This window comes from Aegilops tauschii, chromosome 5 (assembly GCF_002575655.3).
Source record: "Aegilops tauschii subsp. strangulata cultivar AL8/78 chromosome 5, Aet v6.0, whole genome shotgun sequence".
NCBI classification, from domain to species: domain Eukaryota; kingdom Viridiplantae; phylum Streptophyta; class Magnoliopsida; order Poales; family Poaceae; genus Aegilops; species Aegilops tauschii.
This window is the reverse complement of record NC_053039.3, coordinates 524,698,691-524,716,960: the sequence shown is the minus strand read 5'-3', so window position 1 is coordinate 524,716,960 and position 18,270 is coordinate 524,698,691. Positions and strand designations below refer to the sequence as shown.

Below are 18,270 nucleotides of genomic sequence, written 5' to 3'. Positions count from 1 at the left end.
GAAAAATTCTGCATCTGGACTCTGGACAGTAACCATAAATCTGTAGGAGGACAGAGCTAAAGAAAACTGAAACTATGGTAATTTTAGCTAAAATATTACTAGTTGCTAAACAGCTTAACAAACCAATAAAACTCACACGAACAATTACACTTCAAGAAAGCACAAAGCAGATTTTCATGAGGTGATAAATATTCATCCGTATAAATTCATCATAGCACAAGTAGCGCTCGTATAAAAAGCAGTTCTGAAATCAAAATTAGGAAAATAGAATGTATTCGTTGAACCCAACAGCTAGCTATTTATTACTCCTTGGAGGGGTCGAGGACATGCCCCGCAAAGACAACTGCGCCGGTCGCCTCCTCCACCATGTAGTAAGCAAACGGATGATCGGCAATGAAATCCACTTCTGGAGGCGGCGGCCTCCTCCCCCTTGGTGCGCATCCAATACCCTTCCTGACCATAGTAGCGGCGGCGGCTTCAGTACCTTCCTCGTTTACCTCGACGACGGCCTTGTGGATGACATCCTCCACTACAATCGGCAAGCCAGAGCCGTCGTCCTCCACCATGTCAGATAGGTCGCCTTCCAGGCAGAATGGCAGCGCGAGCCCCAGCTTCTTGAGGATGGCGACGACGCTGCTGTGGAAGGACAGCTTGAACTTTGGCACCCGAAACTCGCCGAGGGCGATCCGCTGCCGCGGCAGGTGGTCCTGCAAGAACCCAGGCCGGGACGCTATCGTGTCCAGAAGCCCCAGCAGGCCATCGTGAGCGTCCGGGAGGAAGATGCACATCGAGAACTGCGTATACCCGCAACGATCAGAGTTAGAGGGCGCCTGTTCCTGGTAATTTGGCGCCGCCATCTTGTACTGGAGCATGAGTACCTTGAACCCGTCGTGCACGGCGACGAACTGTGACTTCCAGCTCTGCATGAAGGGCACGTCGACCTGGCTGTGGTCGAGCCGGTGGAAGGGCTTGTGTGCGGTGTACCTCTTGTCGAACGGCTGGTCCTGCCACTTGCCCTTGAAGTACATGGCGTTGCCGAGCACGACCTGGGTCGCCCGGCTTATCGACCCCGCCGGGAGGACCGAGTCGATGAGGTTCCTCGTCACCTGAGCCGCCCACGCGTTGATCTGCTTCCGTGACGCCTCCGGAGCGCCGCGGAAGTCGACGGTGCTGGCCTCGGCCTTGTACGTGCCCACGACGGCCTCACGGAAGGCCGGCTTCAGACGCCGCGTCAGGTCGCTCCAGATGCCACACGCGAATGCTATGCAGGGGCCGCCCGAGGCGGACCTGTCTTGGAGTGCGTCCGCCGCCATGTGTGACACGAAGTTCTCGAGCTCGCTGCGCGACCGTGCGCCGAGCACGCCGAGGATCTCGTCCAGTGTGGCATCCCGGGCGCCCGCGGCCAGGAGCGCCAGAGCGGTGTAGATGGACAGCGGCGAGAAGACTAGGTTGTCGTCCGCGCTCCCATCGGCAAGGCGCCTCGCGAGCCCGACGGCGAGCGCTGCCAGGCTGCTGGAGCCAGGATGTCCCGTCGGCCCTACTACATCGAACTGCACCGACGGGTTTTTGGTCACCGGCAACTCATATCCTCTAGCAGGTAACATCTGCTCCTTGAGTGCATCCCTCTGTTTCGGTTGCCCAACACGAGCAGAGCCGGACTGCCGCGACTTCTTGCGCGGACGAGCCAGGCCAGAGCCGGACTGCCGCGACTTCTGGCGCGGCCGGGCCATCGTCGTCGCTGGATCCATCAAAGCCGCGCTTTTTTTGCTTCGTGGTTTCATCGTTGGTGCCTTCGTGGCGACTTTTCTTGCTTGCTTTTTGATTGATCTCGTATACTCCTATATATGGAGGCCCACCGGCCTCCGATCTGATTTGGATTTGGATTTGGAGTTATAACGTCGGTTTCGTTTTTTTAGGAGCAAACGCCGGTTTCCTATTTCATTGCTTTTTTTTAGACATTCCTTTTTTATTGGATTTTTTTTGAAAAAAATCCTTCTTTATTGCCAATAATGAGCTAGTTTGAGTTAGCCAGTTTGGGCTTATTCGGCCTCCCTCGATCTCCTCTACGGCCCAGTTTTGTAACTTCCTTCATTTATTATCTTTGTAATTTCTTTAAAAAAACACCATCGCATTTCCCTATAACGCCCACATGTGTGGGTGTTAAGAGGTTTGGCCACACGTTTTGTATGGTCTCTAAGAGAACCAGCCCACACGCCTATGTGTGGGCAAAACAAGTAATGTCTACACGCCTCTTTTTTTGCCTCGCGATCCCTTCCACACGCTACGTGTGGGCAAAATGGATAACGCCCACACGCCCGTACGTCAGGCCTCCTACCTCATGGTCCCGCACGCTACCACGCGTCCCCGCAGTTGCCATGGTCCGGACCCTCTTCCATATTCGTTTAACTGCAGTTGCCATGTTGCTGAACTACAGTTGCCATGTCGGACAACTACAGTTGTCATGGTTGCTCAACTGCAGTTGCCATCTCAGGTCAAGTGCCAGATGCAGCTGTTGCCATGTGTGGTCTGGTCTACTACAGTTGCCATGATTTGAAAACTTAAGAGTTGTCACCTACTAACACTAGACAGTTGCCATGTAGCACTACAAAAAGACATGGCAAAATAATATGTTCGGGTAAAGAGAGAGTTACCATCTGCTTACAAGCACACTAGGGGCAGTTGCCATGTACCCTGCAAAAACACATGGCAATTGACAGCTTTGGGTGTGGGAGAGGAGACGGGCGTGTGGGCGCGGTGGTATCTTTAGGAGTTGCCTCTACTAAACACTAGGCAGTTGCCATGTAGCACTACAAAAAGACATGGTAAAATAACACGTTTGGGTAAAGAGAGAGTTGTTATCTGCTTAAGCATATTAGGGCAGTTGCCATGTACCCTGCAAAAGACATGGCAACTGATAGCTTTGGGTGTGGGAGAGGAGACGGGCGTGTGGGCGAACTGATAAACGCCCACACACCAGCCCCTCTGCGTGCGTTGAAAACTGGTGTGTGGGTGAACTGCTAAACACCCACACACCAGCACCTTCGCGTGTGAAAACGGACGTGTGGGCGACCGGATGAATGCCACACACCAGCCCAATCCTACGTGGCATAAAAGCTCTGGCAAAACATGCCAAGATTCGTGCAAACTCAAACCGACGTTGATCCATGCGTGTGGACGAGATGCAAACGCCCATACGTGTGGGCGTTAGTATTTCCGAATTAATATTACGTACCTTTGATTCTATTTGGTGCCACTCAAAGCTCCCTCGCCTATACTGATTTTTTGGATAAACCTTTATACATATTATATTATATTCACAACCAAAGTATTATATGGCCATCGTTAATATATTGTCCAGTTTCATCTATGCAAAATTTACGATATCATTCACAAAATGTTGAGCTTGTGATAGAGTCCACCTCCCTTAGCATCCGATCATCAACGTGACAAGCAAAACCCATGTAATTTTTCTTTTTCCAAATTCTAATCCGTGCAACTACACAATTCAGGCGTGTCCAACGCATGACCTCCTGGCCACACAATCTCCTGCATTGCATTTGGGACGTCAGGTGGCATCTGGCCGGGGCGACGCACATAGGCCCACAAGTCGGCAAGAGGCGTTGGTCATCGGGGGCTTGATCCAAGATGACGGTCAAGGCAGCACTCTCTCCTTGGAGAAATTAAAGTGGGTGGTCGAGGTGACCACACTCTCCTCAGCAAAATACAAGCATGTTTATTGTGCACACAGTCATACTAAAAATGGTCATAGAACTAGCACATGTTGAAGTTGTACCGGAACGTTGCACACATGGTTATACAAAGTTGGCTAGAGAAGGTATGCACAAGTTGATTCATTCATAGTCACATTTATTGGCAACTGCAGTAGTTAGAGTTGCACAGAAAGTGATATGATGGCTCACTTTTTTTCTGGAATAGTAGGAGTTCCTAACAACCAATGCTAGTGTTGGTTGAGAAATAAGCCGAAGTTGCACTTTTTTTTGGCTTTGAGCCATGTCAGTGAGGCGGTGGTCCCCTTTGTTCTCATCCTCCACCATGTAGTACTAGAAAGTTGCACACACAACCATAATAAGTTGGCCAGAAAGTCAAAACAAGTTGAAATATTCGTAAAGACATACGCACAGTTCACCATGAGGTCCTACAGCACCACCGGCCTCACAGTGGTGTACACCAACGAGCCATGGTCGGTGAACCGCATCATCACCATGTTTGAGCGGTTTCTAAGTGAGGACAACTACGAGGTGGTTGGGTTCGACCTCGAGGACACTCGCATGCGTGCCGGGTATGATCAGAAGGTCATCATCGCCCAGTTGCGAGTATTATCCTTTAGGAAGAAAGAAATAAAATAAAAACTAAAAATCCAAATAATGAGTTTTTCTAAGGATGAATGAATTGGTGGCATTGGTATTGCACTTTAAGAATAAAGGAAATGAAAAGATAACTAAAACAAACAATGACAAAATGTGCACATGATATACACAAAAGTTACGGGTTTTTTTTCAAAAATATGCAAGAATAAGCAAATAATAGTGAAATTTTTTACAAAAATAATTATTTTTAAGAATGAACGAATTAGTGGCATGGATATTACCCTTAAAGAAGGAATAAAACAAAATAATAGCTAAATCAAAATTAAAATAATAAAGTAAGTTGTATAAGAAACAATGAATTTGTGCCATAGGTATTATTACTCTTTAAGAATAAAGATATTGAAAATTTTTAAAAAGTCTTGCACACAACTTTGCACTGAAATTACACTTTTGTAGTATGCAAATACAATCATATAATAATTTAACTTTGCACATATTGCATAGTATTTGTGTGTATACATTTATACTCACCGAACATATAATAAAAATTACCAAAAAACCAACTAATAATGAAAAAGAAAAGGAGAAACACACAAAAACAAAAAGAAAACAGAAAGAAAAAAACAAAGGGAAAAAAGGGGGCTGAGAGGTACAGGTAATGGGCTTCAGTCCAATAGCAATTCGACTAACCCAAACAAATAGCCCAAACCAGCTCATAGAACAGCCCAGGAAAAAAATTACATAGCACGAATCTCATAGCGAGAATCAACGGGCAACAAATTGACTGGCCCAAATTGGCTATATAATTTCGTTTTGTTCCCAGAAAAAAATTGCTGTAATAATAAGCATTTCTTGTATATATCATGATAGTCAATGGACCCTCTTCTTGCAATTGCAGAGGATACCCCTGCTTTAGTTCCATTACTAGCATTCAATTCGAGCATCTGATTCTCCGGCAAGCAAGCGATGCTCCTTTCTCTAGAAATATTTCAATCGAGCATCGGATTCTCTTTGCAAGAACTTCAGGAATTTGAAGCTCGATACTGCACTCCATGGGCTGGCTAATCCTTTGATTAATGGAAGTGATCACTGGACTGTGTGCGCTGTTCCTAGTAGACTACAAAAGGGAAGAAGCTCCACATCTCCTCTTCGCTCGACCTCACCTCAGCTCAATCAGCAGGAGAAATTAAAATGGGTGCGGTGCTATCAAAGGAAAAGAAAAGGAGAAGTGGTGCCGTGGTGCAGGAGGTGAAGGTGGTGGAGTCGTGCATGGTGGCACCCAGCGAGCAGACGCCTAGGCACGGCCTCTGGCTCTCCCCGCTCGACCTCATGCTCGTCAACAGAGGCCACACCCCCACCGTCTACTTCTACCGCTCCGAGTCCGGCGACTTCTTTGACGTGGCGAGGCTCAAGGCGGCGATGGCCAAGGCTCTGGTGGCCTTCTACCCCCTGGCCGGCCGTCTCGGCGTCGGCAGCCGTGACGGCAGGTTGGTCATAGACTGCGCCGGTCAGGGCGCGCTCTTTGTCGTCGCGCGCTCGGACCTCGCCGTCGACGACTTCAGCACCTTCAAGCCGTCGCCGGAGCTAAGGAGGCTCTTTGTTCCCCGCGTCGACGATTACTCGCCTCCCGTCATGTGCGCCGTCCAGGTCAGCTTCTTGAAGTGCGGCGGGGTGGCACTAGGGACCGCGCTGCACCACGTCGCCGCCGACGCCATCAGCGCCTTCCACTTCTTCCAGACTTGGTCCGCCTTCTCCCGGGACGATGACGCGGCAGTGGCGGCGCTAGAGCCCCAGTTCCACGACCGCACCCTCCTCCGCGCGCGCTCCCCGCCCTTCGTCCACCCGGACGCGCTCACCGTCTTCTGCCCCAAGCTGAACCTCTCCACCGAGCCGTCGGCGGGGCCCGTCGTCAGCGAGGCTTTCGACATCTCCAAGGACCAGGTCGCCGCTCTCAAGAGTGCGTGCATCAGCGGCGACGGCGGGCGCGTCAGCACGTTCTGCGCCGTGAGCGCCCACGTGTGGCGGTGCGTGTGCGTCGCGCGCAGGCTGCCGCCGGAAGCCACGACCCGCCTCACCTTCCCGGCCAGCGTCCGGCGCAGCCTGAGGCCGCCGCTCCCTGCAGGCTACTTCGGCAACGGGATCATCTGGCTGGGCGCCGCGGGCCAGGTCCGGGACGTCGCCTCCTCGGATGGCCTCGCCTCCACGGCCAGCCGCATCAGGGGCGCCGTCCGCCGGATGGACGACGAGCTGGTGCGCTCGGCGATCGACTACTTCGAGCTGACCGCGGAGGCGGACAGCAAGCCAGCGCCGGGCCGCATGGCGGAGACGGAGCTGAGGGTAATCAGCTGGCTGGGCATGCCGGTGTACGACGCGGACTTCGGGTGGGGGAAGCCGCTGGCGATGCTGCGCGCCGAGGCAGAGCGCGCCGGGTTCGTCTACCTGATGGACGGCGGGCAGGGCGCCGGCAGCGTGCACGTCGTCATCTGTACGGAGGCCGCGATCCTCAGCGACTTCCAACGCCTGCTATATGCCAAGTTCTAGCTCTAGGCAGCGCCTGACATGAATGGCGCCGGTCGTGACGCTGAGGTGTTCAACAGAGAGATTACATGCGAAATTGTACTGTAATTATACAAATAATTAATTTTGACATTAGCAAAAGATTCCTGGTTTCATTAGCGTAACCATACGGCCATTACAGGAGAATACGGCAAAAGTAGCATGCAACAAGAATAGAAATTGTCTTTCAGCCTGTTGAAAGCGTGTTGTATTCCGTTTATCTTAACGATTCCTTTTTGCTTGCAGGTATAGAAACTCTTGTGATCATGCAACTTATTTTTGTTTCTCTGCCTGGTCGTAGGAGGCGCGTCGCTCTCGCGGGCGGCGTCGGGGAACCCTTAACCTACATCCCGCGGCCGCCTCCTACGACCTCCCTTCCTCTCGCCGTCGTCAGAACCGCTGGGAAAAGCCCGGTGCGCGGCGGTGGAGGCGGGGCCTCTCTCTCCTTCCAGCGCATGGCTGCAGCGCGAGATGCGGCGGCATGGCGGAGGAGTGGCGTTCATGCAGGGCAGACGAGTCGGGCGGCTCGGCGCCCAGACGGCGATGCGGGCGGACGACCAGGCTATGGCGGCTGCGCGCGTGGGGTTGGTTCCGGGGCGGCGGCGCGGGCACGGATCCAGCGCGGATCTGGTCCTGCGGGCGCGGGCTTGGCCTCCCCGGGTTCAGCCGGCGGGTCTTGATGGGGGCTTCTCGTTGTTGGGATCTGGCAGCGGCGGCCTGGATCGTCCTGATCCCGACAGGGATGGCGGCGGTCCGTGCACGAGAGATGGAGGTTCTTCGAACAGATCTGGGTGAAAACCTGCCATCAACTATTGCCAAGGCCGGCGGGGGCGGCGCTGTCTGCGTCGTTCCCTTCCTGAAGGCATCGTCGTGGAGAAGTTCAAGGCCACTCTCTGCTACCTCCGGGGAAAACTCTAGACCAGTAGGTCGGATGATGACGGCTCTCTGGTGTCCTTTCCCCCTTGGGGACGTCATTTTCGGAGGTGCACACTGGCTCGAGGGACCGGAGGACGGCTTCTTTGGTGGAGCGGTGCTTCATCTTACACATGTTGGCGACGGATCTCGGCGGCGTGGTGCTGTGGAGACTCGGCGTTCGATATTTGGAGATGGACTCAGGCAGGAGGAGGATGCTGTCTGACGTCATGGTGGCGTCGATGGCAGAGAAGCCTGGCAAGGTTGGTGCGTTAGTTTGCTCTGAAAATGGATTGGTGGAAGATGACGGCGACGATACATGAGAGTGCATCGGATCAGTTTTGTGCCCCAAACCCAGTATGTGGCTTGGTTGGGGCCTCTAGATTTAGATGTTAGGTATTTATGCGATGTCTGTTTGATATTAGGCTCGTACTATCGGCACCCTTTCATTATATGGATAGAGGTAGCGACAGATGTTGCTAAGATGATGGTTTCAGACCATCTGATATACTACTTTGTAAGGTCTCTGTGAATAATCAATAAAATAGCCGCATGCATCGCCCAGATGCAGAGACCAGGGTAATCTTTTTTCCAAAAAAAATCTATTTTGATTGACCTTTGTATCTACAGAAAACAGGGGATGTTGCAAAAAAAAAAGATGTTACAGGTTACTATCTCCGTCCGGGATTATAGGCCGGCCGACCGAATCCACTGGACCAAGGTAGCTCAAAAAAAAATAGAACGACAACCGAGGGAAGCGGCCTAATAAGAGAGCGTATGGCTTTGTTGCTAAACGGTTCTATAAACCCGGACGAAGATAGTAACCACATCATATGGTAAGCGATTTAAATAATTCAAACAAACGAAAACCCAGATGTGGTAGTACGAGTTAAAACCACACAGTTCAGTTATATGTGCCCTAACTATTGCACATTTAAATAACACAATCAAGTATTAAAAAAATACCCACAAGAATTTTCGTGTAAAATCAATGTTATACTCCCTCCTTTTTTTAAATAAAAGTTTTTTTAAAGATTTCAAATAGACTATCACATACGGATGTATATAGACGAAATATAGATGTGTTTTAACTAATCCGATTTATTTTTGACAATGAACAGCCTATCGATTTTGTAATATGCATCTCAGTGGAGCCTCTTGAGCCTGATTTGCGCGCCGTGCTCTGGCTGCAGCATGCCGACGGGGAAGGGCGCGTGCGCGTAGGACGGCGAGAGCTCCAAGGAGAAGCGCCGCAGGATCATGGCGAGCCCCATCTTGGCCTCGAGCAGCGCGAAGCTCTGGCCGACGCAAGTCCGCGGGCCCCACCCGAACGGGAAGAACGCCGGCGCATCCGCCGACGCCTTGGAGATCCCCTCGGCGAACCTCTCGGGCCTGAACTCGTCGGCATCCGCGCCCCAGACCTCCTTGTCGTGGTGGACGCACAGCAGCGGCAGCATGAGAACCACGCCCGCCGGGTACCTGACGCCCCCGAGGTCCATCGGCTTGCACGTCTTGCGCTGGAGCGCCGTCAGCGGCGTGTACAACCGCAGCACCTCGTAAAGCACCATGGTCACCTGCAAATGCGATCACAGCTTACGGGATGCAGGCAGCATTAGCACCATGGTAAGACGAAGATGGTGCTGCTACTTACGGTTTTCAGGCGCCCTAAGCCATCGTAATCTGGAGTAGTGCCGGCGGAGAAGACCTGCGTGACCTCCTCCCTAGCACGGTCCTGCCACTCCGGGTGCATGCAGAGCACGACCATCGTCCACGTGAGCAGCACCGCCGTGGTCTCCATGCCAGCAAAGTAGAACAGCTTGCACTCCCCGACCACGTCGTCGGTCGTGATGCCATCTCCCCTGCCGTGCACCATGTTCGACTCCAGCAGCAGCCCGAGAAGGTCGTCGCTCGTGGCTTCGCCGGCTCTCAGGGCGTTCTCCCTCTTGACGATGATGCCTTTCAGGATCCTCCCGATCTCCGCGGCGATCTGCCTCATCCTTCGGTTGGCTTTGGTAGGCAAGAACCTGCACGAAATTAAAAATGCATCAGTACAGTCTGCACTCTGCAGTTGTTGGAGCAATGTAAATTAGGAAGTATAGACTCAAAGGAGCGAGCAATCGACAGGGAACACACAAGTAACCAGGAATGTGCATCTTGCTCATGGCAAACATGGCGAGCTCGATCTGCTCCCGCTGAAGCTGGAAGATCCTCCTTCCTTCGAGGTAGCTGCTGCCGAACGCGGCGCGGGAGATGACGTCTCCCGTCAGGCTCTGCATCTCGGGCCAAACATCCACCTCGCACGGGGCATCCCCTGCGGCTAAACCTTCCCATCGGCATACCAGCTCCGTGCTACACGCGGCGAAAGCCGGCAGCATGCGCTGAAAGTTTAACACGAAATTTGTTACAGCCTGAAGCCCTGAACCAGTCTGCTAGTTCAGAGACAGAGCGATAAGATCACCTTGAGCTTTTCCAGATGGAAGGCGGGGTTGATGATCCTCCTGTGCTTTGCCCACTTCTCGCCCTCGTGGCCACCCACGCCGTTGTGAAGCATCCTCTGGAGTCGGCCGAGGTTGAGCTTCTCTGAGTGGCCGGACTTGTTGGACAGAACTTCGCGCACCAGCTCAGGCTTGGTGATGGTCACTCTAGGCACCGGTCCAAGCCAGGTGAAGGACATTTTACCTGTCAAATGATTTGGGCAACCACTGGGAAGCTGGTTAGCATTTTTTTTTGTAAGGATGCACAATTCCATTTTTAGTTACGGACTGTGCTTGGTTGGCAGTTTTTTATTGGAGATTAGGAGTGAGGCGGGGCCCACCTTCATGAAAAGGGGGGGGGGGGGGGGGGGGGGGCAGAGATTGATTAGCGCTGAGATGCCCGTGAGATGCCCGTATTGCTCCGTGCGTCTAGGATTATTGTTTTTTAAGTGGGGATATGAGAGTACATCAATCCGTTAGTTGAGTGCAGGAGACTAATGTATAAGTGCTAAAAAATTCCTGGTTACATTTTTCAAATACACATTGAACAAAAAAAGTTCCTATTTTCATTTTTTTTTGTTTTAAAAATACACTGACATATTTAAAATGTGTGATTTTTTTCCAAATAATGAACATTTACTTACTAATTTTTATTTTTCGTTTACCTTGCATATTTATTTGCATTTTATTTTTTTCTTTCTTAAACACACAACAAACTTTTTCAAATTCACTTTATTGTTTACAAGCTACATGAACACTTTTTTTAACACGTGGCCGTTTTACTTTTCAACATGAAAAAAAATTAATTTTGTATATGTGAACATTTTCTACAACACATGAACACTTGTTTTCGTGCACAATACATTTTATAGAAGTACATGAGCATTTGTCTTATATGCGTGAACATCTTTGTTTACAAATACATGAACATTAAACTATCTCATTTGTTCCACACATAAGTGTCATGGTATCGTGTAATGAATAGTTGTAACTAATATTGTTCTTCAAAGAGATAATAATTTAGTTTGAAAACTAAGAGTTTGGATTCCATGATACGAAGTACATAGCTTGCCGATGAGGTGGCTTCAGTTTTACTGGGCTGACCCAGTTACAGCGTTAGAGAGTGAGACTCAGAAGTGCTTGCCACTAGCGGGAAATAGATGTGCCCCAACCTCAGTGCATCAAATAGGGGTACTATTTGTTCAAAAAGAAAATTCAAATAGGGGTGCTCCAGCCGAAGTACTCTAGAAGGAAACTAGCGTTGGTTGCTCTCCTCGTATATGTGACACACATGAGAAAAAATTACTTTATTTTTGTTTTGGTTTTTTTAGTTTTTTTCCTAAATTTTGGATATATGTATATGTATATATATATATATATATATATATATGTGTGTGTGTGTGTGTGTGTGTGTGTGTGTGTGTGTGTGTGTGTGTGTGTGTTTCAAGTTGTACTTTATTTAAAACTTCAAAAATATTAACCACACATTTCAAAATGTTCGTGCAGTGTAAAAAGTTGAGACAATTACATTTTTGCGCTTAATTTGCATCCACTCTTAAATTTACCTCTAATTTTTCACTATGCTCAAATTTGCCTCTAAAAAGCATTTTAGGTCGCAAGAATGCCCTTTTGTTTGGTGAAAGTAGTTAGACCATTACTTTAAAAATTCATAACAAAATCATATGAACCTAGAAAATGCTAATAAGATATAAAAGTGTTTAGAGAAACATCATCTACACGTGCATGTCCAGGTACTCTGCAATTCTGGCTGTTCTAATTCGGTTACGCGAGCTTGCAGTACAGTTGAGTTGAACTCTTAAATACCATCGTGCACCCCAAACAAAATGAATCCAGTCAAAGACGAGCGTGTGACGAGACCAGAGAAGTTTCGAAGGTAAAGAAGCACGTACCGTGCTCCTTGGCGGCCTGGTGGAGGAGCGGCATCGCCCGCGGCACGACGTCGTGGCAGCCCTGCGGCATGGTCCGGGACCTCGCCTCCTTGTTGAGCCGCTGGCTCAGCTGCACGTCGCCGGCCACCGGCCGGTACGCCGTGCCGCGGAGGCCCTGCGACCGCAGCGCCCGGTCCAGGCGGCGGGGCCTCCACCACGCCCACTCCAGCGCCCGCACGGCGCACCACGCGATGGCCGCGGCCGCGACCGCGTACAGTACCTCCCGTGGAGAAGGAACCGGCGATCCCGTCACGCTCGTCGCCATGCTCGACCGCCGGCGGCGCTGTTCGGGGGGCAAGCGGGCAACGGGCGGGAGTCAAGCAGCCGGATGGGGACGGGGTTGACGTTTCTCCACTCTCGCCCTGATCAAGTGGGTGTGTGACTCTGTGTACGAGTGGTGGCTGCTCCGCCTGCTCGCCGCTCAGTGCTAGTACATGTAAAAGATCGTGGTGACCTTTTCGTTCCCCCTTCCCCGTGCTTTCGTGCAGTTGTAGTTTCGTTCTCTCCACATTTTTGGCCTATGTTTCCGCGATGGTTCTGTATGCCCTGGATACTCCCAAGACCCAAAGCATCATATGGACCGTCGCCATCGTCACAGGCCCGGGCTAATTCAAGTCCCCCGCCATCACATCATCTAGCTCGTGTAGTCATGACTCAATCATCCTTGGATTCCTTAGTGCATCTACAACCGGAATTGTCTAATCCAGATCCTCTACGTTTGCGGTGACCTGGAAGTAATGACAAAAAAAAAAACTGGCTTGAACATTTCATACGTAGAGCGTGAGGTGTATATACGGGTGAGTGGGACGTACTGAGGCGGCGTATGGTGGCGGTGACCTTGACTGGTAGCAGCACGGTCGGCGGCGGTGTGGGTTGGGGCCTCCAGTGGCAAAACCCTGGTTGGGAATGACGGTGGAGCAATGATGATGGCGGAACTCCGGTGACGGCTGTGCGGACAAGGCCAAAAGAGAAGAGGAGAGGGCTGGTCGAGCGAGGATTGGGGGGGAGGGGGTAGATATGGGCAAATTGACGCACGTCTTTGCTGTCAGTCCTACGTGGCGGGCGCTTTCGTATGGGGAGTGCTGGTCAGTACGGGCGTTTGGGCCGGATTTGCATGCCGCGGTTGGCTGGCAATTTCGTATCCGGTCAGTGACCGAGCAACCCGCCCGGGCGTTTGGGGCAGATAAGGGGGGTCCGGTTGTAGACGCTCTTACAGTCTACAGATAAAACAAAAGGACTGTGATATTTGGCACACGTGTGCCATATAAGCAAAACTGCCACACCTCTACTTCTTTCATTTTAAAGTACCATACGATCCCTCGTCCTTTGACCTCGCCTCCTCCCAAACGACCCTGCAGGCTCGCCCGAGAAACCTGCTTCTCCCGCACATCTCGCGCGCTCACCCTCGAGAAAACTGTCACTTCTTCACGTCTACCACATGATTTCTCCTCAGGACAAAGTTACCATGGTATTCGTAGGCAAGTTATCAAGCCTGTGTTGCGTAACTTACCGTGCTATTTACATAGAATGTACCAGGTACTATGCTTCAACAACTACACCCCTTCAAAGTTACCACTGTGTTTTGTACACAAGTTATAAGGTCTTCGATGTGTAAAATACCGTGGTACTTACACATAAGTTATCTGGGTATATGTACATCAACCTCCCCCCGGTCAAAGTTATCATGGGGGATTGTACATGAGTTACCGGGTCTACAGTTCGTATATTATCATGGTACTTGCACCTAAAAACCTGGGTGTGTTTCGGTAGAGCTTTTTTCATAGGTCAAAAATTATCACGATGTTTTTGCATAACTTATCACGCCTATAGCACGTGTGCCCCTCATGACACTAAACATTATGTGACTTTCCTTTGGCACGCCATGTGTTGTGTTTATCCAAGAGGCCCACGCGCGAGGCGAGTGTATGTTTTAAACAACTTATTTTCCTTTGGTAAAAAAATTGCCATCATGTTTATATTGCAAGTTATCGGTTATGCGGTGCTTATATTATCATGTTATTTAGACAAAAATTATTGGGGATGTTTTGAACAACTTTTTCCCGGGACAAAAAGTTATCATGGTGATTCTAGGTAACCTATCAAGCCCGTAGTGCTTAAAATATCATGCTATTTACACAAAACTTATCAGGGTATGTTTCAGCAAATCCCCCCCCCCCCCCCCCCCACGGGTCAAAAACTTATCATGGTGTTTAGTTATCGCAGTGCATATGTTTTCATGCTATTTACGCATAAAAATGCTAGGGGAGGGAGGTATACTACCGTGCTATTTACACAGAAGATACCGGAGTATCTTTTCAAAAAAAATCCCTACGGTCAAAGTTACCATGGTGTTTCTACCTCAGTTATCAGATGTGCGTTGCGTATATTACCATCTATTTACACATAAATTATCGGGTATCTTTTCACATTTGTCTTCCCCAATGGTTAAAGTTACCATGATGTTTGTATCTAAATTATCAGGTCTATGGCGTGAATGTTATCGTGCTATTTACAGAAATTACCGGGGGGCGGGTTCAACAAATTTATTCCCAATGATCAAAGTTACCACGATGCTTTCGCCAAAGTTATCACGCCTTCAGTGCTTATGACCATGCTACTTACACATAATGTACCGCGTGGTATACAAAAGTTATCATGTTGGTGGTGCATCATTTATCGTGGTGGTGATGGAGAATTTACCACGGGAAAAGTTTATGTGCCAGGTTTGATAGGTGAAACAAAAAGTTTTTCAGTGCTAACATATTAAAGGCAAAAACATGTCAAAAAGAGCATTTCCCTTAGCTTATTCAACAATGAGTGTCATAGGTGAGGTGGTTAGCTCCCTTTGTTGATTACTTGTAGACCAGAGATCAAATCCTAGTCAAAGCATTATTTTTGCCTGAAAATCGGGAAGGCGTGCGGGAAAGGAAAGAAATCGGGGGAGGTCGGTCGGGAAGGACGTGCGTTGGATGTGTGTAGCAGTTTTGCAATCGGGCACAGGGTTGCCAAATACATATTTCGAAAACAAAAATGTAATTTTCCTCCTACGGGTCGGAAATTCTAATGTGAAAAGGAGAACACATTTTGCAGTGTCAACAATTTCCATCGTGTAAATATGTCAAGATTTTTTTGAGTCATCTAACTGCAGGTAGATGTTGTAGATGTTCATGCAAAAACAATAAGCTTTATAGCACGTGCAAAGAAAGATGCCTAAAAAAGATAATTATTTTTTTGTGCATAAAGAAAGATAATTGTTGGGACAAAATATCTTGCCTTTTTATAGTATACTGATTTTTTTTCTCCTATCTACAACACAGACAGAAACTCGCTTCTTCTCGCATTGAAAACTTGAGATTGTTAAAAAAATAATTATACATGTATATTAGAAACCAGAAAGAAGACATATATGATTTATTTATTTATTGCTTCACAGACACTTCTCCTTTACATTATCATTATTTTGTTTGCTTTGTAGACACAAATCCTTTACTACAATGTACTTCTTTGCCTACTAAGAAACCTAATATTCTTTTTCATCATATCCGAATATTCATATACATTGGTTCACAAGTTTGTATATGCATCACCAAATGATGTAAGATGCCGCAAAGCAAGTGAGGAAATTGATTGTTTCAGTTGTCAAAAACAAATATGGAAATTGATTGTTTCTGTCCTGAATTTGAAAGGGGAGATCAACGCTTGGCCGCATAATATCTAATCTCATTAGCGTTGTTCATAGTCGTTCCGCACATGATCAATATTTCTTTTTGCAAAAAAGAAAACACTCTGATCTATTATAAACATTCATAAGAAGAACAAAACATAATAAAAATTGCATCCACGATCATGCACCATCGAATGACCACTACCGCCGCTAGAACAAACCGCCGTTGTCGCCGCTCCCCTACCGGAGCCGGCTTGACATTGTCAATGACAGTCGAAAAATCTTCGTGCACGTTGATACGTCCATTTTGCATCATGCTTTTATATCGATATTTATTGCATTATGGGATGTTATTACACGTTATGTCACAATACTTATGCCTATTCTCTCTTATTTTATAAGGTTTACATGAAGAGGGAGAATGCCGGTAGCTGGAATTCTGGGCTGGAAAAGGAGCAAATATTAGAGACCTATCATGCACAGCTCCAAAAGTCCTGAATCTTCACGGAAGTTATTTTTGAAATTAATAAAAAATAATGGCGAAACAATCCACCAGAGGGGGCCCACACCCTGGCTACGAGGGTGGGGGTGCGTCCTACCGCCCCTGGGCGCGCCCCCTGCCTCGTGGGCCCCCTGGCAGGCCTCCAGTGCCCATCTTCTGCTATATGAAGTCTTTCGTCCGAGAAAAAATCATAAGCAAGCTTTCGGGAAGAAACTCCGCCGCCACGAGGCGGAACCTTGGCGTAACCAATATAGGGCTCCGGCAAAGCTGTTCTGCCAGGGAAACTTCCCTCCGGGAGGGGGAAACCATCGCCATCGTCATCACCAACGATCCTCTCATCGGGAGGGGGTCAATATCCATCAACATCTTCACCAGCACCATCTCCTCTAAAACCCTAGTTCATCTCTTGTATCCAATCTTTGTCCCAAAACCTCAGATTGGTACCTGTGGGTTGCTAGTAGTGTTGATTACTCCTTGTAGTTGATGCTAGTTGGTTTATTTGGTGGAAGATCATATGTTCAGATCCTTTATGCATATTAATACCCCTCTGATTATGAACATGAATATGATTTGTGATTAGTTACGTTTGTTCTTGAGGACATGGGAGAAGTCTTGCTATAAGTAGTCATGTGAATTTGGTATTCGTTCGATATTTTGATGAGATGTATGTTGTCTCTCCTCTAGTGGTGTTATGTGAATGTCGACTACATGACACTTCACCATTATTTGGGCCTAGAGGAAGGCATTCGGAAGTAATAAGTAGATGATGGGTTGCTAGAGTGACAGAAGCTTAAACCCTAGTTTATGAGTTGCTTCGTAAGGGGCTGATTTGGATCCATATGTTTCATGCTATGGTTAGGTTTACCTTAATACTTCTTTTGTAGTTGCGGATGCTTGCAATATGGGTTAATCATAAGTGGGATGCTTGTCCAAGAAAGGGCAGCACCCAAGCACCGGTCCACCCACATACCAAATTATCAAAATAACGAACGCGAATCATATGAGCGTGATGAAAACTAGCTTGACGATAATTCCCAGATGTCCTCGGGAGCGCTTTTCTCTATATAAGAGTTTGTCCAGGCTTGTCCTTTGCTACAAAAAGGATTGGGCCATCTTGCTGCACCTTATTTACTTTCATTACTTGTTACCCGTTACAAATTACCTTATCACAAAACTACCTGTTACCGATAATTTCAGTGCTTGCGGAGAATACCTTGTTGAAAACCGCTTATCATTTCCTTCTGCTCCTCGTTGGGTTCAACACTCTTACTTATCGAAAGTGAAGGAAATATGCCCTAGAGGCAATAATAAAGTATTATATATTTCCTTATATCATGATAAATGTTTATTATTCATGCTAGAATTGTATTAACTGGAAACATAATACATGTGTGAATATATAGACAAACAGAGTGTCACTAGTATGCCTCTACTTGACTAGCTCGTTAATCAAAGATGGTTATGTTTCCTAGCCATAGACATAAGTTGTCATTTGATTAACGAGATCACCTCATTAGGAGAATGACGTGATTGACTTGACCCATTCCGTTAGCTTAGCACTCGATCGTTTAGTATGTTGCTCTTGCTTTCTTCATGACTTATACATGTTCCTATGACTATGAGATTATGCAACTCCCGTTTACCGGAGGAACACTTTGTGTGCTACCAAACGTCACAACGTAAATGGGTGATTATAAAGGTACTCTACAGGTGTCTCCAAAGGTACTTGTTGGGTTGGCGTATTTCGAGATTAGGATTTGTCACTCCGATTGTCGGAGAGGTATCTCTGGGCCCACTCAGTAATGCACATCACTATAAGCCTTTCAAGCATTGTGACTAATGAGTTAGTTGCAGGATGATGTGTTACGGAACGAGTAAAGAGACT

General features: G+C 48.2%; 3 protein-coding genes across 3 annotated transcripts; 1 reads left to right on the top strand and 2 right to left on the bottom strand.

The window, feature by feature from the left end:
- Positions 1–302: 302 nt before the first annotated feature.
- Positions 303–1,730, bottom strand: LOC109735969 (putative serpin-Z8). Its single transcript, XM_073499423.1, has one exon. It carries the CDS (start codon positions 1,728–1,730, stop codon positions 303–305), a length of 1,428 nt encoding a protein of 475 aa, XP_073355524.1.
- A 2,198-nt stretch (positions 1,731–3,928) lies between these two features.
- LOC109735971 (putrescine hydroxycinnamoyltransferase 1-like) lies at positions 3,929–6,986 on the top strand. The gene has a single exon (XM_073498344.1). The coding sequence runs from the start codon at positions 5,520–5,522 to the stop codon at positions 6,867–6,869; it is 1,350 nt and encodes a 449-aa protein (XP_073354445.1). The 5' UTR covers positions 3,929–5,519; the 3' UTR covers positions 6,870–6,986.
- Positions 6,987–8,771: 1,785 nt separating this feature from the next.
- Positions 8,772–12,640, bottom strand: LOC109735962 (cytochrome P450 CYP72A616). Its single transcript, XM_020295163.4, has 5 exons — positions 12,181–12,640; positions 10,255–10,475; positions 9,930–10,174; positions 9,448–9,820; positions 8,772–9,370 (listed from the first exon to the last, which is right to left on the bottom strand). The coding sequence occupies exons 1-5, from the start codon at positions 12,482–12,484 to the stop codon at positions 8,942–8,944; spliced, it is 1,572 nt and encodes a 523-aa protein (XP_020150752.1). The 5' UTR covers positions 12,485–12,640; the 3' UTR covers positions 8,772–8,941.
- Between the last annotated feature and the right edge of the window lie 5,630 nt (positions 12,641–18,270).

Coding starts and splice junctions, on each gene's coding strand:
- LOC109735969 (XM_073499423.1), bottom strand. CDS start 1,730: ATGGCCCGGCCGCGCCAGAAGTCGCGGCAGTCCGGCTCTGGCCTGGCT.
- LOC109735962 (XM_020295163.4), bottom strand. CDS start 12,484: ATGGCGACGAGCGTGACGGGATCGCCGGTTCCTTCTCCACGGGAGGTA. Junction 10,175..10,254: donor TCCATCTGGAAAAGCTCAAG/GTGATCTTATCG, acceptor TTAAACTTTCAG/CGCATGCTGCCGGCTTTCGC. Junction 9,371..9,447: donor GCTTAGGGCGCCTGAAAACC/GTAAGTAGCAGC, acceptor TCGCATTTGCAG/GTGACCATGGTGCTTTACGA.
- LOC109735971 (XM_073498344.1), top strand. CDS start 5,520: ATGGGTGCGGTGCTATCAAAGGAAAAGAAAAGGAGAAGTGGTGCCGTG.